Raw genomic sequence first — 22,637 nt, 5'->3', positions numbered from 1 at the left:
AACAAAAAGGAGGTACACAAATACAATGTAAAACTAGAGAACATCTTATTCAAAAGGAATGAATAATAAAGTATGGTTTATGGTTAGACAAAAGATATATAACATGTAATTTGAGAGAGCATATCCAGATTGCCTGAAGTAGCCCTATTCCAAGTATTGCAATAAATTACACTTCAGGTAAGAGTGGTTCAGATCTGGGATTGTGAAGGAAGAATAGCAGCTTTTAAGTTTCAGGGGCAGACTGACACAAGATAAAATAAGCTCAATCCCAATCAATGGGCATGTTCAGTTCACTTGGCATATAATCTCTCTACTTCTAATTTGTATCGCAGGCAATTAATTTGATGGCAGTTCTGATTTGCTTATAATGAAAAAAAAAAGCAGAGCTTCTCAACTGTTAAAAATCCCCTACCAACAATTAATTGAAAATATTTCTTTGCATTATTTTTTATCTAAGACAATTACAGCAATATAAAAAAAACTATTGAAAAAAAAAGTGGGAAAAAAAATTCAATTAATTTAGTTTATCCTTAAACAACGCCTAAGCATCAGTGGAAATGTTATGTGGCCATGTAACAATATGTACACAGGCAATACTAATCAATAACTTGTTAAAAGAATTGCTAAGATTAATATATTTGATAGTATTGTGAATTCTATTACCTTAATTTATTTTTCAAGATGAGAAAAAGAATTTTAAAAGAATTATATTAATCTTTATTTTTAAACAGTATAGTGATTTCAGATCACATTTATAGACTGCTCAAGGTAGAAGTAACAAAAAATTAAAAATGTAATTGCTACTGACAACTTTGACGCATGAGGGATGGAAGTGTATTTAGTGGCAGCAGTAAACGAAGTACACATTGCTGCCTGGTCATGAGGTATACGCTCTGGACAGTCATTTTAATATGCCCAATTTCGAACCCTGCCCGCTGCAAGCCCCTGCTGTCCTATGGGTGGTTTGAGCTAAGATGTAGTTAACTTTAATTTTGAAGGAACATCCAAAAATGTAGGGAAAAAAAACACAATAGATTAATGATTCATCAACGTTTTCTAATTTATTTTTTCTTGAACTATATGTCAGTTGACAAAAAAAGACTCGGCAAAAGGAAAATAAAAAAAAAAGTAGTGGATTTGTTTTAGCAATCAAAATATGTGTCAAGATATTATTCAGAAATAATTATATTAATAAATGGATATGAAAGGGGGTAAGGGAACCTGAAACTTTGAGGCTCAAGTTTTAAAACCTGATCTGATTAGTTTGTATTCCTAGGTTCTAAGGAGGTGATAGATAGACCTGATAACAACCAAGAAAATGTGAACAATTTGTTACACTCAAAACAACTTTCTCATTAAATCATTTGACTACTAAGTAAAAATAAAGATACCTTGCTGGTGTAGACTCTGTTGATCTCAACATCTTTCTTGTGGACAGACTCCTCAAGGTCTTGACATTTCTTCTTGTACTGTAACAGCTGAAAGTTATAAAGAAATGATTCTGAGAATACTAGCATACATGGAAACTAGAATAAAATACAGGAAGCTAACAAAATAGACAGGGAGCTAACATACATAGGGAAATAACATATGGTATACAGAGAGAGATCACAAACACAGGGGAGCTAACATACATGGGAGCTAACAAAATACACAGGGAGCTAACATACATATGAAGCTAACATACACAGGGAGCTAACATACACAGGGAGCTAACATACATAGACAATAACATACACAAGGAGCTAACAAAATACACAGGGAGCTAACATACACAGGGAGCTAACATACATAGACAATAACATACACAAGGAGCTAACAAAATACACAGGGAGCTAACAAAATACATAGGGAGCTAACATACAAAGGGAGGTAACAAAATACACAGGGAGCTAACATACAAAGGGAGCTAACAAAATACACAGGGAGCTAACATTCACAGGTAACTAACAAAATACACAAGGAGCTAACATACACAGGGAGCTAGTATATATAGGTAACTAACAAAATACACAAGGAGCTAACAAAATACACAGGGAGCTAACATACACAGGGAGCTAACATACACAGGGAGCTAGTATATATAGGTAACTAACAAAATACACAAGGAGCTAACAAAATACACAGGGAGCTAACAAAATACACAGGGAGCTAACATACACAGGGAGCTAGTATATATAGGCAACTAACAAAATACACAGGGAGCTAGTATATATAGGTAACTAACAAAATACACAAGGAGCTAACATACACAGGGAGCTAGTATATATAGGTAACTAACAAAATACACAAGGAGCTAACATACACAGGGAGCTAGTATATATATGTAACTAACAAAATACACAAGGAGCTAACAAAATACACAGGGAGCTAACATACACAGGGAGCTAACATACACAAGGAGCTAACAAAATACACAGGGAGCTAACATACACAGGGAGCTAACAAAATACATAGGGAGCTAACATACAAAGGGAGCTAACATACACAGGGAGCTAACATACATAGACAATAACATACACAGGGAGCTAACATACACAAGGAGCTAACAAAATACACAGGGAGCTAACATACACAGGGAGCTAACATACACAGGGAGCTAGTATATATGGAAGCAAACAAAATAGACAGGTAGCTAACAAAATATACAGGTAGCTAGCATTCACAAGGATCTAACATACATGAGAGCTAACAGAATACACCGGGAGATATATACATGGAGAATTAACATACACAGAGAACTAACAGACAGGGAATTAACATAAACAAGGAACTAACATACACAGGGAACCAATATACATGGGGGCTAACATACATGTGTCTGATCCACAATGATGCCAAGTCTCAATTCTAGTCTGAATTTGGTCTTTTTTATTTTCTTATTCAATTGCTAATTTATGTCTTCTCTAAGTTAATCAACCCTAAATCTTTTTATGGTAAACAATTATGAACATTAAATTTTGCTGGTCTTTGTGCTAACCACAGTGTATTTGTTACCAGATACACAAAGTGAAACGAAAACTTTAAAAAAATTAAAGACAAAAAACTATGCGTGAAATTACTTGTCTCAATCTATTGTTTTCTTAAAAGATGTTTTAATAAACATTAGGCCAAGAATCAAATATTGATGATTGCTTAGACAAAGCCAGCAATACAATCAATGGAAACAAACAGGATTCTGTTGTTCATTACAGTATGATTAATGAGGTCCTGAACTAACAAATAGTGTGTAGGATCATTATAGTGAATTCAACATGAGAAGCTTTTTCTGTGCAGCAAAAGACACTTGTTGATTCAGCATTTTAAAAGAAATGGAAATATCTTGTTGAGACTGCGGTTCATTGTAGAGGTTAAGTGGTTCATATTGTAAAGTTCATGTAGTTCATATTGTAAAGGTCAAGTGGGTCATTGTAACGGTAAGTGATTCTTTATGAAGGTCAAACAGTTCATTTTAAAGGTCAAGTGGTTCTTTATAGAGGTTGAGTGAATCATTGTAAAGCCAAGTGATTAATTGCAAAGGTCACCTGGTTCAAATTATAAAGGTCAAGCAGTTCATTATGAAGGTAAAATGGTTCATTATGAATTCAAGTGCTTTTTTTAAGAGCTTGAGGGATTCATTGTAAAGGTCAGGTTGTTCATTATAAAGGTCAAAGCAAGTCATTGTAGAGGTCAAGTGGTGCAATGTAAAGGTCAAGTTGTTCAATGTGAAGGTCAAGTGGTTCAAAATAAAAGGCCAACTATTTGTGTGACTAATATTCTAGACTAAATATGAAACAAATCATCCACAGCAAAACATGTTCTATTCAGTCTCAGAGTTTGCAAGACTGTAAAACCAAACAGCTTGACATGACCATATTCAAACAAAACATTCTCTGCAAAAGATCTATTCATGACACTAAATAGCACAACTTTAAGAAGCGATTTAAAAATCCAGTTAAAATTTCACATCAAACATGAAACAATGGTCATGTCTTAAATCCAGCAGTGATTACCTCTGTCAGGCTCACAAAACTTCATTTTGCATGAATACAATGCAAACTGTCTTCACCACAATGATCTGATTTACATGTCTCAGCCTACTGGTATTAGTTTATACAATTACTATGTGAACTAAGTTATAATTAAATGGCTGACGTTTTGATCTGGTTTAGGTTCTTTAGCTGCCTGCACACTTTTATGTGGCTTTTAAGTGATGAATTAGACATAATAAGAAAAACAATTTACCTTTGCTTGCAGCTTTTGCACCAACTGGGCTTGTCTCTGCTGACCATCCTGGTATGCCTGCAGCTTTCTCTTGTAGCTGGAATGTTCCTCTTCCAGTTTTCTCCTCAGGTCAATGTTCTGCTGCATCACAGTCCTGGAGGCCATGTCACTGGAGGTATCAAGTCCTGAATCACTCTTTAGTGACTGCTCCAGCTGAGGGGGGAGGGGATAAGCGTTTCAAACATTTGAACCAAAAAAAAAGTCGTTTGGTAATGACTAAATTAAATACTACAAGTATATATAGATCTATGTACTCAGTGCTGCCAGCACTATCAGTAGACTAGTTGAATACAGTATCATGAAACAGGCTGCAAATATATCAACACAAAAACTTCAATTGTTCCACCAATTATAGATCTAGTTTTACCTTTACCGCTAAATCAGCAGACGATATGTTATCCAGTCTTGTTTTGAAACCATAAATGAAAAAAAAAATCCTAGATCACACAAGGATCTACAGGAGACCAAACGAAGGGCGGGAAAAAAATCTATGGGTAGGTAATTCAGTCAGGCTAAACCTTCTGACAGGGCTAGAGCGAACAACTCTGTCAACCAGAACCCAACTTGCCAACTGATTAGACCCCGCGCGAACACATTTCACACATACATACGTATATAGGCCTACATACAAAAGCTGACGGCTCCATTCATACCCAGTTACGGCATCAACCGATAAGCCCAGGTGAAAGTGTTAAGGAAGTGACAGATAGGGTCAAGGGAAACAGGGTCGCCATTAACGATTGGTCAGCTAACGCAACCTGCCATTGGAGAATTGGGAAAGTCGAAAATCATAGTGGTCATTTTGTTTCATTGTGATAGTATCATAGTCCGCTAAATAGTGACAATTATTACCAACCTCCCTCAACGTTTTCATAAATATATATGAACAAGTCAGCCAGGCCTACAAAACACAGTCTTATACTTCTCACAAAGATAAAAGTACGCAATTAAGAAAATGAGGCGAGAGATTTTAATAAACAAAACAAAACGGAGAACGCTACTGGATGGGCTTTGATCATGGGCAACATGCACATTTTATGTATTTTATTTTTTAACCTGGAAATTTGCTTCTGAATTCGAAAGTAGGACTCAAACGTCTTTTTAGAATTTGGTCTCTCTCTCTCTCTCTTTGTGCGTGTGTGTAAACTTTGAGCACACCAAGAACTGGGTCTAGCGGGCAGCCCAATAGTTTTTCACCTCCTAAAAATCAATATTATTTCAATATTTATTTACCGCGTACTGATCTGTCCTACCCGTCATGCTATATATTGACCAAAAAAATATTTAATTTGAAGTCAAATACTAGAAAGAAACTTTGGTTTGGACTCTGCTGTTGAATTCCGGCGGATCAATAGCCGATTATCTAGAATGGCTAAATGGTATCTAACGGCCAGAGTTTGAATGGAGACATTTCGGGGATCACAGTTGCCTCTGGAAACAAAGACACTCGAAGCTCTTTTCACTTGCTAATTTTCCGGTAGCGGACTTCTTTCAATGGTAGGAGTGCCCGAAGACACAATAGTGGAGAAATGACATATGTTTACTGGTCAGGGGAAGACCTATTCAAACTCAGGAATCTTCAAGGGAGGAAAAAAAAAATAACAACGATATATATGGATAGAGTGAAATAGATAAAGGGAGGAAAGGGAGGGCGAATTTGTAACAAAAGAGGAAAGATAGAAAAACAAAGGAAAGTGTAAGAGAAAATCAAACAAGATGAGAAGTGAAAGAATTAAGAATAAGAGAGAGAGAGAGAGAGAGAGAGAGAGAGATTAGAACAATGGGAAATGATAAAAACCGATGAACACTTACTGTTGACACAGCACCTCAACTAGTGACAGAGGCCTCATTTAATATTTGGCAGTCAGGTGCGTGACAAACTTAAAGACCGGTGGTCTCTTTCTAAAGCCAATAATTGCTCAGAGACACGGAACTATCATTCCGATCAACTACAAACCAGATCAACGAAAAGATACTCCCTACAAGACAGAGACAGGAGTGACATTTCTTCCAAATAAATAACTATATGTATCCAAACATTTAGAGAAAGAGGTAGATCAACTCTTTGTTGTTATACCTATCTTACATGAACATGGGTTAAGAGGCTTTTGTAATTTAAGATTCTTAAAGGACATTGTTTTTGGAAGCCATCTTTTGTTTTTCTTCTTCCCCCTCAACCCCACATTTTTTTTTCTTTAAGCCATTTCTGACGTCACTGAATAAAACACTGGTATATTTCTTTCATGTATATCTCATGGTGGGGAGAAACTATAGTAACAGAGCACCACTACACACATACAATCGAAGTGCATCATAGTTCCATTTCGATCTTATATGATCTCCCTTAACTCTTTCTCTCCGTAATTATTTACCACATTCTGATGGAATCAACGTTGGTATCGTCAGTTAGGAGAGAAAGAGTTAAGCAGGCCGGAATTGGGTTTTGGAATACGATGGACCGAACAAATGAAAGGTTGCCCTTTGAATTTCGCAACAAGAAGATCTATATCTGAGGAGCCCTTGCAGTTTAGTTTTATACCATATATATGTTTGTAATAAAGACAATCAAATGAGAAGAAAAAAAAATAAGCAAGAGTTTCACAGACATTGAAGACATGCCAGTTAGTGTGCTTAAAATGATTTTGAACCTCCAATGACATCGAAGTTAATAAGTCAATTTCCTATTTAATTCAAAACCAAAAACCTCGGTTAACGGACTAATGCATACACTTGACTCTCTACATACAAGTCAAGTGTCTGCTGTTCAATTCCCATTTTTGTATTCACACACTTCCCTTGACACAGATGTAATCAGAGGTGATTTGCTATACACTCACAAATATACATATGTGCACGCAGTAGAACAACTTCTTTGCTGTTTTTTTTTTTAAAGATTTCATTAAAATGTCAACAATAGCTACGAGACATATCTTCCAAAACAGTGACAAGGATTTAATTCGAATGTGGATTACATTACAAGTGAACTGCTTCTTTATAGCATACTCTGCGAAACTGTCACGAACAGGACGCCAGAACGCTGAGTGTTAAAGCGAATGCTTTTCAACCATAATATGAATTTATCATAAGTCTATGTGGTGATATTTTTTTCATGTCCAAAGGTCAAAAGAAAGTCAATCTGCCCTCTGGGCAAGGAAGATTTCTGAGTAATTTCAGGACACAATGGATAAAATGACGTAGAAACAAGCTCATTCTATTTGATGTATTCATGGCCACCAAGCGGCCCAATACAGTTTGTTAAAATAAGATTTCAATGCATTCAAGTTAATAAATTGAGAAACTCGCCTCCATGACTCTCTGATGTACAAATCCTTCTCTCCTGGGCACGACATTCGCTCGTCTGCTGCCGTTTGCTTCGGGAGACTGAGGACCACTGTCCTCGCTCTCCTCAACGTCCAGAGAGTACCACTGGTCACTCAGTAAGAAACGTTCCTCCTCATCACTCAGCGTCTCCCTTTCCCTTGTCCCCCGTTCAGGTTGAGTGCCTTTACTCTCCTGGTTCATTGTGTTTACTTCTAATATGGACCACTACAACATCGATGCGGCACAATGTCACTATGGCTTTACTATAATCTGCAACTCTACCAGCTCACAACACTATCTTCTTACTAGTTCATGTTTTAACATAAGTTGTAGAAAAACACTGAGCCAGGCCAATGGATGAAACAGGACGATGTTAGGTTAGCAGAAACTCTCCATATTGTGAATAACACAGTTGTGGGGAACAGCTACATGCAAAAGTAGGAATCAACTCCGGAAGTAATGAATCTCTCAAAAGTCAACGAATTACCAAACGATAACAAAGTCAAACGAAACAAGAGGTAACTCCATCAAGACTTCCTTTCAACAGCTCCGGAACTCGCCTTCTGCTGTGTTGGCACATATATATATTCCAAAAACTTCACAGATCGCCGACCTAGACGCGAGACAATAGGAACTCGGAGCTCGAGGAAACACTGCATGCTGTTCCGCACCGTGAACAAAGCGTTACGGCTTGTAAGGCACGCAGTGGGTCTTGCAACGTTACAGCATGCCTCAAAACTTGGCACCATCAGCTCAACATATGAATGAGTAATGACACCAATTTCGTTGATACGGATCCGTTGAAAATTATCTAAAGGAAGAGCTCCCTGCACACCCCATACTAACCCTCATCATTGTTAATCTAATGTGTTAAGAGTGTAAAACATTTGGAAGTAGGGTTACGGTATTAATTAGAATTTAGTGAAATCATCATTAGACTTAGTGAATTAAGTATATGACTTAGTGAAATCAGTATGTGACTGACTGAATTCAGACTATGCCTTAGTGAAAGCACTCTATTGAAACCATTGACAATGCTGTAAATTTAAAGATTGTTAAGAATCTGAATGAACTTCGAATTTAAAATAGCACTACTACAATGTCAGGAACAATACAAGCTAGGCAGAATTAGCATAATCAAACAGATATTCATCTCAGCACAAAATCATAGATTGCAATAGAAAGATAGAGGCCTAACAAAGAAAGAAACAAACAAAAATCTATTGTTATTTTCCGAAAAAAAAAAAACAAAGGTTCAAACATAATATGTTTACAGTAAGTTTGACCCCTAGAACGTCTTTTGTTATCTCGAGAGTTCCCTCTCCCCCCGTCTATTAGTTATGAATCGGCCAGCATAACAATGCTAGATCGCGTCTCCAGGAGAAGTCAAGGATCATTAACCAGGACACGAACAGCAAGACATTGAACACTCTACCCACTTTTGTTCGATCTACAAGTCCTACAATATTGGTGATTAGCCGATAAGCAGCTTTCGGTTTCTCGTCACTGAAGTCACACTGTTCATTACTTGACAATATTTAAAATCATATGTCAATGTCATCAAAATGTATCTCTCAAGAGAAAAAATCTAAACAGTGAAAAGAAAATCAAAAACATTCGCATTTATTGGTTGTTACAGAGTTAATAAAAGAAATCAAATCAAATTAGAATGGGGAAAAAAACAACAACTCGGCAAGAGTTTCACAGATCTTGAAGACATGCCAGTTAGTGTGCTGAAAATGATTTTGAATCTTCGAAGTTAATAAGTCTATTAAATATTTAATAAATATATAAATCATTAATTCTTTCATGTTCAAATAATCAAGTAAACTAAACAGAGTTTGGGACTGAAATTTTTTTTTTTTAAATGGCCACGATGTTCTATCGACTTAGCCAAACAATCGCACTACTATGTGGGAAATTTCACCTTGAACTTAAGACAACTTCTAACCTTCTGACCACTTTTTGGCTAGGACGAATGTGTGAGCTAATAGCACGAATGGAACAACAAATAAAAATCTTCAAGTTCAGATAATGCAGAATCAGACGATGTAAAGTAGTCCCACAAATGACCTACATATTTAGCCACACCTTTAAATTGACTTCATCTGTGCTTTTCCTTCACGTTCACTTTGAAGATGTTTCTGGAAGATATTACAACACAATCTTCCACAATGTATAGACTGTAATATCATTTCTGAGAGTTGGCAGCCAAATTTCCTGAGGGTACTCAACATGGGCGGATTGGCTATAAGGGCATTCGGGCAAATGCCCGGTGGTCCGGTACCCAAATGGGCCGGTAGGGCCACCTAAAGGGCTTCATGAATGTTACTATAGAATGTATTTACTTGTCAAAGGTTTTATATTCTCTCTGAGCTTCGTGTTTAAAAAAAAAATCTTTTACAGACTCTACAGTGTAATGCTAATTTAATCTAACACATTTTCCGAAATAATGTAATAGCCTATATTCGTAGACAGTGTTACTAGTAGGCTTCACCCTTTTATAACCTACACTCAGCGATTAAAAAGTAACATAAGACCTATATTTCTTATAAGGATACAGTTTCATTGTTTGCATGCGTTCAGTTATCGATACTTTATCAAACTTAACAGAATGATTTTGAGGACAGGTAGATATAGAATTGGATGTCCATCATATGATATAGAGTTTGTGGGCCGAACTGTATAGAAATGCCCGGGCCGATTGTAACAACCAGTCCGCCCCTGGTACTCAACGATGAACCTATGGCTTAGTTCAAGGACATGCAAGAAATAACCAACAATGCTTATTGAAGAACAACAAAAACAAAAGCTATGTGTATGTGTGTTGGTGAAAGAAAAGGTGAAGTTATACTCAGACATGTTTGACGTGGTATTCGGAAGAAAATAAGAAAGAAAAGAACAAGAGGCCATAAGCGTCTTTAATTTGAACTTTTTTGTTTTTACTCACGCTGAGATCATCGATATTCTTAAAAACAAAGTAGAGTGTGACCTTTCACTTCTGTCCAATCAAACTAGTTTTGTCTTGTGACACATACAGAGAAGTGATACGTTTGACCTTTGGAATTACTTGTACACATTGCAATGTACTTACACAACCGATTCGGATGAACCAATGAACCAGGTGTTGGGGCGAGTTCAGTGGAACTTCGTGGTCGAGTGTAGGCCAAACACATGGGGGGGGGGGGGGAGAGTTAAAAAATATGTACCCAGCAGGAAAGTAAAAGTATTTGTAATTGGCAGAAGTAGCCCCATAATATGAAGAACGCTAAAACCTTTTGTATTTTGGTTTAAACTGTCTTTGCGAAGTGTGGTAAGTCACATGACTAAATTTTTTCATATAATGTGTTCATAGCAGGAAAAAAAATCAATTGTGCTTGTTCTAGATTCAAGCACTATTTGTCTCAGTATATAAAAGATCTAGTTTAATGTATCCAGATTAAAGCAAACTGGCTTTTATATCACAATGGCCTCAATGAAGCGTATAACAAATGGTCGCGAAGGGGATTGTGGGTAATGCGACCAGACGTCGTCAGGTGTCTCGCAAATGAGTGCCGACATGTCAATGTTCTGGATCTACTTCTCTGTTCAAAACCTCCCCCAATACATAGGGAAATTCTTTTTGGAAAAGTGCCACTTAATACATGATTGGCACAGTCATTATTACCTCGTCAAGCTAACATGTGTTTTAATTTCTAATTAGTGCCAGGCACTTACAGTTAATAGAACAATAACTGAGTGTCCTTTAATTTACAGTGTGATCAGCCCACCCACCTCATGTGGCTGACACAGCTGTCCAGGCCTCTACATGAGATAGTCATGAAAACATTGTCAGCCTTATACTTTATATTTATAGTTATTGACTTTATGATATTTGTTTTACCACATTTCTTTAGCTTCCAAAGCATACATTAGGATATTATGTGTTCATATACATTAAACACATGAATACCGCCGTAAGTTAGGAGTTAGGATCGTAGCAGTGATAATAGAATAGTACTTTAACGCTTTACCTAGTGATGTTTGTTTTTTTAAACTGACAAAAAAAACGATTGATTGTAACAATTGTTTGAAAACGGATCCAATGAAATGCGATGTTCTGCTGGTTCACGTCTCTATCCGAGCAAGTAAAATTGTTAAGACTAAGGCTACTTTATTTATCCTTATGAAAATTCGTTGCGATTACTAGGACTCTTTTTTCAAATAAAAACACAACAGAAACATTCAAATGAATAGAACAGACACAACATAACTGCTTAAATTTTAAGCCAATGCTTCCAAGCCTTCCAGGTAGTTTCACAAGATGAAAACCTCTGGTCTAAAACTCAATAACAGCATATCGTAGATTTTTGTAAGCATAACCTCTAGCGGTTTTGAGGTGTATAAAGACCAACTTTCTAACAGGCTTGAAAGCTAAACAACTCCGAGACGACTGGACGACCTTAAACAACAATACAACATCGGATACAAGCAATGACGCAAAAACTAAATTCTCAGTAAATCCAAACCACTAGAAAACCTGATAGGACGTAGCCCGGAAGAGATTATCTACCACAAACCAGGGGTTGCTAGATTCAGTATTTAGTTAACAGTACGTGACATTTGGCCACCTAGAAGGGTTGAAGTTACAGATTGATAATAAAATGATTGGCCCATTGTTGCTGGCCAAGTCCGTGTTAAATCTCATTCACGTAAAGAGCAATGCTAATGATACGCAACTCTTGGTAGGTATGTTGATAATAATACAGGTATTTTGTTGTTATTTTGTGTACCTGCATTGGAATACAATTTAGTCAGACAGACCACTAAGTAGCTAATATGCATGCAAGTTGGTGGGTAGGTAGTTAAGTGCCCCTTTCAGACCTTGTGATATATAGGGCAGATGATGTATAGGTCATTCATTTCTGTGGCCCAATGACCAACTACGTTTACTTTTACCCAACTAATGCCAGGAGCCCATGAGAGCTGGGTGGACTCAGAGGTGCCCTAAATACCCCAAATTAAAAATCCAAGTCTTGGATTCACCAGGATTCAAACCTTGGACTCCCGGTTTGGAAGCTAAGCACTTTACCACTCACCCACTGTGTCTCTAGGTAGATAATTAGGCAAAGAGAATGGCAAAAAAAAAAAAGGAAAACTTTAATGATAACTGAACTGAATAAGTGATTTATGATTTTGTTTCTTTAAAAAACTTGTAATTATTTTTATGAAAACTAAATATAGCTTTGATTGCAGGTAATTTTTTTCTTTCTGTTCAGCAGACAAGTTCTTTAAATTGAATTCATGAATGAACAAAAAATAAACGTATGCAATAAACACGCTTTGGTTTATATAGAAATGATCAAGTTTATATTTGAACACTTTATATAACGTCTATAACATAACTATCCACCAGAATCTGTTTATGTGAGTGTATGCTTAAGTACAAATTAAAATGAGAGTCTGTGACACTCTAGGTAATTAGAAAAGATTTTCAAAAAGTAAGTGACTTAGTCCACTGAATTAAGTGGCATAGCATTGAAGAGAAAAGAAAATTGAAGCAAACTATTTCATCATCATTTCTTTTTCTTTCACAACAATCAAAATAAAAAAGAGGAAGACAGAGATTCATGAAAAGTTTCAGAGATTCATGAAATTTTCAGAGATTCATGAAATGTTTCAGAGATTCATGAAAAGTTTCAGAGATTCATGATACGTTTTTTTTCTTAGTTAAAAACTTGTCAAGGAGAAAGATTTTTTTAAATTTTGAAAATATTTTTAATGAACAAGAAAAATAAGTCTATATTTAAAAAAAGACAACTGGTGCAAATTTTCCACAAAAATGTTAGAAACATACCATGCATGTGTACTATTACCTTGCTGCACCATCACAGAAATGTTCACTGACTGTACAACTATTAATGACAATCTATTGTGCCATCATACAACTCAATTTTCTTATAAAACTACAACTAGGTATAAGGATCAAATTAAGTAAAACTTCCTTTAATTTCAATAGGGTAGACAGGTGAAAACCATAAACCACTGTCACCTTCTGCTCACTAAGTGATATCAAGTTACTATAACAGGACAATGACTTCAGTAATGTTCTCAAATTTCCTATAAAAGTGTCTTAGACAATCTAAGTCAAAATCTTGGATATATAAGAAAGAAATCAGCACTATATTATAATTTTAAAAAATCAAAACTTTGAAGAAGTCAATTCTAAAAGTTTTTAAGAGCATTTTTTAATGAAAAATGAATTGAAAGTTGAGTAATTTTATAGCACACATTATAATGATTTTTTTTCCTTTTACATTTATATCAAACCCATCATATAAACACTTTATAAGCAAAAAAAAAAAATAAAATAAATAAAATCAGACTTTACAATCTATGGAGGCAGATGCTGTAAAGTATATTAGTTCTAGAAAGTAAAAAAAAGTAAAGCTCCCTTTCATACCTTGCGATTTATAGGGCAGATGAAGTTGAGGTCATTTGTTTCTTTTTGCCAACAGTTAACGGGCAGAGTGTCATGTGGCCAGCACAATGACCAACTGACTTTACTTTCCCCAACTAAAGTCAGGTACCTATTAGGGTTGGGTGCACCATAAAATCCCGAAATTCAAAATCCCAGTCTTCACCAAGATTCGAAACCAGAACCCCAGGTTCAGTAAACAAGTGCTTAACCACTCAGCAACTGCAACCCCTCTTTGTTTCTATGGCTAATAGTAAATGACGGTATCATGTGGTCAGCACAATGCCCAACCGCCTTTACTTCCCCAACGTTTGTCAGGTATGCATTAGAGTTGGGTGGACTCAGGAGGATGGCTGAGTGGTCATATGGTATGCACTCTGGACTGTCAATCGATATTCTTGATGGTCCTGTATTCGAACCTTGCCATCCCACATTGTCCTGGGGATGTAATTATCTTAAAATCTGAAGGAACAAATTTATAGAAATACGGAAGTATTTGAAATATGTAAAACATTTTACAAACATTCAAACTTGAGATTTCCCAGAACAGATTCCAATACACCATTTTAGACATATACTATTAGACATTAAAAAGTTTTCAGAATTTTTTCTTGCATACATGTTACATTTATCTTATAATCCAGAGTAGTAGTAAAAGAGTAAAAGTAGTAAAATTGTATGTTGATCTAAAGGCATTTTTCTTTTGAAACAAAAAAAAAATTAAACTTAGTTTATAACTGTCCTCTTTTTAACTGATAAATTTATGTTGGATGTTACTTACCCTTTCACTTAGAGCATTATACTTGATACCAAGCTCATCCCTCTCTGCCCTTGAGGCTGAGAGTAGGTCCTCCAAGCGATTCAGTTCATGAGACAGCAGTCGATTCTCTTCCTGCAGTGATGACACACTGACGCTGGATGCCATAGTAGGCAACGGCCCACTCAGTTCTTTGGTAGACAAATTCTGAGTGATTATATCACGGATCCTTGCTGGAATCTTTTCAGGATTCCCGTCAGAGCCTTTCAAAGTATAATCTTCCGAATCTCTCAATATTGAGTCTTCCAGTCTCTGAGGTAAAAAAAAAAATAGAAATAATCATAATAATTAAAATTTTTCTGCTATTATCAATTGTAATTATTCCAAAGAAAAGGACCAACATTGCAATTAATGAAAATGTGGGTATATAATAATTATTAACTTCCTTTTTTATTTTTTTTCTTAAATATATATATGTCTGTGAGTGTGAGCATTTTATGAATGTATTGTGGCAGCAGAAATAGAAACCTTAAAAAAAATTAATAGTAATATTAATGCCAGCAAAATATCAACTGCTTTACTACCTAGATTCAAACCAGATACATATATACACTATACCCTCTGTCTTTAGTTTGGGAGTTAGGTGGTTAATTTGGGTATTCAGCCACAACACCCTATTTCTATTTAAAGGGATCCATTAATGTGAAGAAAAATTATTGTAATTTGTCATTTATCTTATCTTATCTTATACAATACAGATGTTACTTCAAAAAAGAAGATGATTACGTCCTACGCGTCATGCATTTAGTCATGCATATTAACCAATGACTTAAATTCAGCCAAGTCACTGGTTTTCCTGGCTAGCTCAGGCAACCCATTCCATGCTCTAATAGCACTAGGGAAGAAGGAGTATTTAGTGCATCACAGCATGGATATTATTCTTTACCCTTTGTTCTCAGATTATAAATCCCAGCCTTAATTACAGTTCAAAACTAAAGACGCTAATTCAGTAGCTAGGGTAAAGTGCTTTATCTCAGCACCTCACTTCCTACTACTTAAATATTTATGCCAAAAATGATTAAGTAATGTAACTTGTACATTGGAATTTAATGGGAAGCTTATAATATGTATATATACATATCTATAGCCATCAATATATAAATTAGTGCATACTTGCTCAACATCTTTTTCGAGTTTTGTTATAATTTATTATAAAAGGGCTCAGCATTGTATTAAATTATAGTTAAGAAGCCAAAAAAATAACTAGAAGATATAATATGTGTTTTTTTTATAAATGTAAAAGATAAGAAGATTATATAATGTAAATATAGATTTTATATGATGGCAATATATCTAAATCAACAATTACAAATCTAGATGATCTAGACAGAAACTAGTTTAAAGAAATAATATATTTACATAATACATCCATAAGCCATAATATACACTTACATCTACTCATGTTTAAAGCTAGAGCCTAGTATATAGATCTATAAAAGCACCCACCCATGAAGAATATTTTTCACCAAAGCTTTGGTATGAGTCGTACATTCTGGATCTTAATCTACTTTCAATTTCATCATCTTCAACACTGACTACACGATCCTCGCCAAATTTAGAATTAAAGTTTCCATCACTAGATCTTCTATCTTTTTCAAGTGATAGATCTAGATCTATTAAGTCCAAGTCATCATTTCTTTGATGAAGCTCGAAGTTAAACATCTTTTCCAAGTTACGACGCACCCCTGACTTATCATTTGCATAATTATCTCTCTCAGGAGGAGATTCTCTGAACGCACCAAAATATCTATCCATATTTCTGATTTTCTACAGATTTTATTTAACCACTAGATCTCTTCATTTAATTTTTAAAATATTATACTGAAACTATGTATAAGATAAAATCTACACTAGATCTAGTAATGTAGATCTAGACGAAATATATGTATTTAACTTGTAAGTCATGAAATTTCTCTTCCTCTTTATTTAAAAGAGAAAGCGGAAGTGTACGCTAGTGATGGATAACATTACTTCCCCTTTACTTTCCTTTAGGGATCATTTATTTGGTACGTCAAGAAAGGAGAGGTAGAAAATGTGTCAAACTCATTGACATAGAAACTGAAGTAGCGAAGAGGAAAAAATGCGAAGGAAGTCTCCTGTATGCCTGAATACGTGTTATTAGTAGGTTTACTCAAATTTTATTAATCCCAAACGCAATATTTAAAATCATAGGCTAAAATTAAACGTAAACACTGTAACAGTAACAGAAAAAAAATATTTTCAAGACAATTTAGATCTTATCTTTGTTTCTCATCTCATATGATACAGCCTTTACTTCAAAAAAGAAGATGATTACGTCCTACGCGTTATGCATGTAGTCATGCATATTAACCAATAACCTAAACTCTGCCAAGTCACTGGTTTTCCTGGCTAGTTCAGGCAACCCATTCCAAGCTCTAATAGCACTAGGGAAGAAGGAGAATTTGTACAAATTTGTCCTAGCATATGGAACGAGGAAGGTGCCTTTATCTTTGTGTCTTTTTGAGTATTTTTATTAGATTTTGTTTTTGTATTTGAAGATCATGGTTCAGTGTTTTATGTATAATTGCTACTTCACTTTTACTTAAGTCTTCAATCCTGAAGGCTTTCTAGATTTAGTGATTTTACTAAAGGTGTTACTCTGAACTTACTCTGGTCAAATGTGAATATTCGTTTGTTATGAATCTCAATGCTCTAATTTGTGTCTGTTCCAGTTTCTTAATGTTATCCCAAACAGAGGATGCATATTATTATTATTTTAGTTTCATGTTCTTATTTGATTTATAGAAATTTCTTTTAATAAACCCTAATGCTTTGTTTGATTTTTTTTTTATCAATATGGGGATGTTTTATGTTTTATAAAATACAGACGTTACTTGCTATCTTTTAACTTTCATAAAAAAGAAGAAAGAAATGAAATTTATGCTTTAGCTTTAAAGGTATGCAGGTAATAAAATGTTTTGTGGAAGACATTTCAAATAGTCTCCGCTTACGGACGGACGTGAGCTATATTACCTCGAATGTCCCTTGCATAATAATATTGGCCAGTAATGCCTCTGTCTATATTAGACTTAATTGAAACTGTGACTTTTTTTTTACTATGATGAATAGTGAGCTCTGATTGCAAGAAAATTCTTCTATATCGGCTCACCATACCCATTTTGACTTTAACTTTAACTCTTTTTACTTTGAGAAAAAGAGCATTGCAGATGTCAAGAGACAGAATTCAAGAATTTTAGGGAAACGCTTAGAGTCAAAGTAACTTTCAGCATTTCCCACACCCCCTTTGCTGGTCTAGAGAGAACCTTTTAAATCTTCAATACTATTTTAAAAAAAATAACTTTTTTTCTGGTACGGTTTGTAACGGTACACACACAATTTTTTTTGTTCACTAAAACAAGAAAATTGTGCTATATTTTTTATATCTTAAAGCTTCTTTTTTATTTTCTCATTACTTTTTTAAAAAATCCTTCCACACCCTACTGTTGGAGCTTACATCGCTCCTTCAAGTCCTAGGATGGCTAATTGGAGCGCGAACGCATTTTGTTTTCATTTTGGTGTGTGCGGGGGGGGGGGGTCCACTGGTAAAAGTTTGAGAAACACTGTTGTAGATGTTTATCACTTAATGAGCAAAACAAGTTGACTGATGGTCCCCCAAAGGCTGCATATTTTGATCATGTCCTTTTTAGCTCCAAAAATAAATTGTATGATAGTTCAATAGTTTTGTTTTCTACGTGTTAAAATAAATTTCCCTACACGAGACAAACAATGAAAACAAAGTTACAATATGAAAGACCAATACTCTGAACACTTAGGGGTCTCTATTATGCAGTGCATAACATAAGAAGTGAATTAAGTTCTCTAAATTCATATTGATTGATTTGCAATCAAGCAAACGTTTGTTAATGCGATTTCTTGAGAAAATAAGTCATTCATCCTTTGATTAAACGGGAAATAATGGTCTACATTTCTGCAGGCCTTTGAATTCGCAGACTGCGCTTAAAAGACATTTAGAGCATTCACACGTAAAAACTCTATTTGCGTAAGTTGGCCCTACATTTATCTTTCCACTCTTGCCACTACACAATGATGTAGCAAAGAATTATAAAAGTGTTTTTGACACTTAGCCCTTAAAGCGTTATGCCTGACGGTTCTATTTAAAAACAAACACATTACATTATAAATGTTTTTCCTATAAGATATCGACTAAATGCAATTATATGTAAAAAGAGTTGGTTGTGATTACCTCAGCAGAAAATATAATAAGGAATTATTAAGGACGACAACCATGTTCAATGTTTTTATTGTATTAGACGAGAAATCCAGTTATTAAAACATCAAACAAAAACATATAATTATCCGTTTGCGTTTACTCCAAATTTAGAATACGTTAAATTATAATATTGAGTTTGGAAACATCTGCTTGGATAGATTAAACAATGGGCTATAATTATTCTAAAATGATCAAAATCTTTAGGCCATAGTCTTTAAAAAAAAAGTTTTCAAGGCAATAACGAACAGAAAGACACATGGCATGTGTCTCTATTCAATTAGAACAGATCTCAACTGCTTAGGTTTCAATGTAAGAGAAATGTAAGAGAAAGAGAGATGCAATGTGAAATTAAGAACAGAAGCAACCTCGTTCCGGAATTGACAATTTTAGGTCAAATCTCAATACTATCCTACAAGATTTCCATCTCACTACCTTTTCCAATCATTACAGTTTATAGCGAGATTATGGAGGTAGAGACTACTGAGCAATTGATGACATGTTATTGGCTTTATAATAATCACATTCATTCATTTGTATTTGAGAACAACTGAACAAAGACAAAGTGCTTTTAGCACTTTAATCGAACAAAATATGTTAGCACGCTGTTTTTGAGAACCTCCATCTAGTAGATAATTCAGAAGTAGTACATTACATTCAGCAGACAATATACAAGTAAACTGTTCGTTTATACCGACTATTATATAGAGCTATAGAAAGTAATATTTATTTATTTATTAAATTTCAACAAACTTTTCTTTTATCGCACTTTCGTTACTGATAAAAATAACATTGAATTGTTGACCATGAGACACTACAGAGTAATGTAGAATTGTGATTGTGTTTATTAGCAAAATGTAGTACTCTTACTTGTTTTAAATGCTCATGATTTTTCTTCCTTTTTACAAAGCTTATATCAACTCACTCTATCTGTCTGGCCATAAGTTTGTCCACGTTATTTCTCTCGACACCCAATCTCGGATCAAGCTGAAATTTTGCACAATTATTTCTTTTACCTGACAACACAACAATCAATAAAAAAAATAGTTATTTAACTATTGGTAATAAATTATTTTGTTTGGTATCTGAATTAGTCCCCTTTTATAAGTCGCCGCTTTACAATAAGTTTGAAACAAACAATATATAACTTTACAGCCTTCAATAGTCATAAGCACCTCACTAGCAGAGTGGTTAGTATGTTGGCTTGAGGAAGCATGAGCCACGAGTTCGAATGCTGGTCGTTCTCCCCTCCACCATTTCCCTTTTCCCAACTGGTCCAGATAAGTGCTAGGATTATAGCGTAGTGAGAAAGCCAAAAATATGAAAATAGCGCTAGACAAAAACAATTGGTAAAAATATTTCTAATCATACAGATAGATTTATCGTTGTTGGTCTAGATCTATTACAAATTTAATTACATGACTGGTCCAAACTATTCCGGGCTAACTGATACAATTATACTACGTATAATCCTTTTTTTTTTTCATTTTAAATAAAAGAAAAAATAACAATCCATAATAGTAGGCCTGTTATATACATATTTATTTATTTATTACGCGTCATGCATCTAGTCATGCATGTTAACCAATGAACTTAAAATTCTGCCAAGTCACTGGTTTTTCCTGGCTGACTCATGCTCTAATAGCACTAGTGAAGAAGGGGTATTTGTACAAATTTGTCCTAGCATATGGAACGAGGAATGTGCTTTTATATTTGTGTCTTTCTGAGTATTTTATTAGAGGAAAAATCATAGAGGAAAGTAGCTGCCAGCAGATGAAGGCCGCGAGGCACACATTTAAGGCCGTTAGAAAAGCCCTTGCCGAAGATGCAGAAGATGTATGGAAAACTTAAATAGAACTCCGACGGACAACGTGTTTGTCTGCATCCGATGTGGAAAAATATGCAGGTCGTATCTGAGTTTGCGTGATCATGTAAAACGTGAAATGGAAGACATTGTCACGGCTTCTGGATCAAAATTTTTATTAAATATCATATTTGATTAGTATTATTCATTATTATTAAATACTAATGATGTATGATTTCGACATTTTCTTTTATTACTTTTAATATAATATTAATTAATAAGCTTTTAAACAAAGATCTTATAATAAATTAATATTTTTTAATTTGTTGTTGATTCACTAAGGCCTACTATTATGGATTAGTATTATTCATTATTATTAAATACTAATGATGTATGATTTCGACATTTTCTTTTATTACTTTTAATATAATATTAATTAATAAGCTTTTAAACAAAGATCTTATAATAAATTAATATTTTTTAATTTGTTGTTGATTCACTAAGATGTATTTCTATATAGATGTAGTATTGCTTAATACAAAATTATTACAAAATACAATTTGGTTATGCATAGTGAAGTACTTTCGCCTTTTAACACCGGGCAAACAAAAGACATCTCAAGAGAACGTCAACAATTGCCAGAGATTTGATAAATAGATAGGCCAAATAGGTTTTTCAGTTTTTGCTAGAAATTAAAATTTTCTAAATATGTTTCACATGTTTCATCATTAAAAAAATGGTTTAGTTCTGTTAGTCATATATTAAGATTATATAATCCTTGTATCCTACTGCAGCGGGATCCCCCTTCCCATTTATATAAATATTTGTTTTTTAGTCATCTGTGGAAAAAAAGTGACGCCGGCATTGTGAGAAATTTCCAGAATCAACCAAGTTTCTAGCTGGAAAAATTATTTAGTTCATTATCGTTCGGAAGATAGGCCCTATGAGTAGGCCTATTCAGTTTTTCGGTAACTTGAGTCAAATTCTGGTAGACCTTTATAGTCTAACATCACATTGACAACAAATGTTGCAAACAAGAATTAAAATTAGAAAATGGAGGAATTGAACAATTGTGAATTTAGAGTTTTGATTCATCACGATTATCCCGAGTTTGAGCTGTCTTTGACGTCATAGGACCGTAGGACGCAAGACGTCACAATAATCTTCATTGCCGATGGAATGTCCCAAACTTGTAAAAACAAAAGAAAAATAACGCGTTTATACAAAAAATAGATATAATATAACTGCCCTCAAAGCTAGGAACAAGAGTGATCGCGGCCACGTCTTAGTGTCTTGCTGAGGCCCAACATACTTATACATAGTAGTACCTGATTTAATCTGCGTTGAAAGTTTTGCAGTTCCCAATATTTAAAAGCCCTTGCAGCCCTTTATAGAAAGTACTGAAGTCATTCAGAAAAGTCAGTAGTATTTCAACAAAATATACTATGTAGATCTACATTCGATGTTTGTAATCATGATAGCCAAGACAAAGGGGAAAAAAAACCTGGACAGTTTGTTGAACGACTTCTAAGATATGAACCAAGAGAATATAGCACCAAGAACAGGCATAGGCATAATAACATACTGCGTAGATCTATACGTAGAATACCCTGGATATTAGAAGCTTGATAGACCCAGAACAATACGTTGTGTGGGCATGTTTTAGTGTGACAGTTATAAGACGGGAGATTATCTACGATCAAAGGGACATAACAAGCACACTAGG

At 34.7% G+C, this 22,637-nt stretch overlaps 1 protein-coding gene across 8 annotated transcripts in view; it reads right to left on the bottom strand.

Moving 5' to 3' along the window:
* LOC106067583 (rootletin-like) overlaps nucleotides 1–22,637 on the bottom strand; it is an 80,533-nt gene that overhangs the window by 31,700 nt on the left and 26,196 nt on the right. For 5 of the 8 annotated variants that reach the window (XM_056008194.1, XM_056008199.1, XM_056008201.1 and 2 more), the window contains 3 exons: nucleotides 14,823–15,110; nucleotides 4,225–4,416; nucleotides 1,392–1,478 (listed from right to left, as the gene is read on the bottom strand). In XM_056008194.1, coding sequence (XP_055864169.1) covers nucleotides 1,392–1,478; nucleotides 4,225–4,416; nucleotides 14,823–15,110 — 567 coding nt within the window. Of the gene's footprint in view, nucleotides 1–1,391; nucleotides 1,479–4,224; nucleotides 4,417–4,630; nucleotides 4,782–7,566; nucleotides 8,120–14,822; nucleotides 15,111–16,304; nucleotides 16,629–22,637 lie in introns of those variants that run through there. The other 3 variants (XM_056008196.1, XM_056008198.1, XM_056008202.1) reach the window with 3 other exon arrangements.

Source organism: Biomphalaria glabrata, chromosome 13 (assembly GCF_947242115.1).
Source record: "Biomphalaria glabrata chromosome 13, xgBioGlab47.1, whole genome shotgun sequence".
NCBI lineage: Eukaryota > Metazoa > Mollusca > Gastropoda > Planorbidae > Biomphalaria > Biomphalaria glabrata.
The sequence above is the reverse complement of the archived record's forward strand: the minus strand, read 5'-3'. Positions and strand labels throughout refer to the sequence as shown.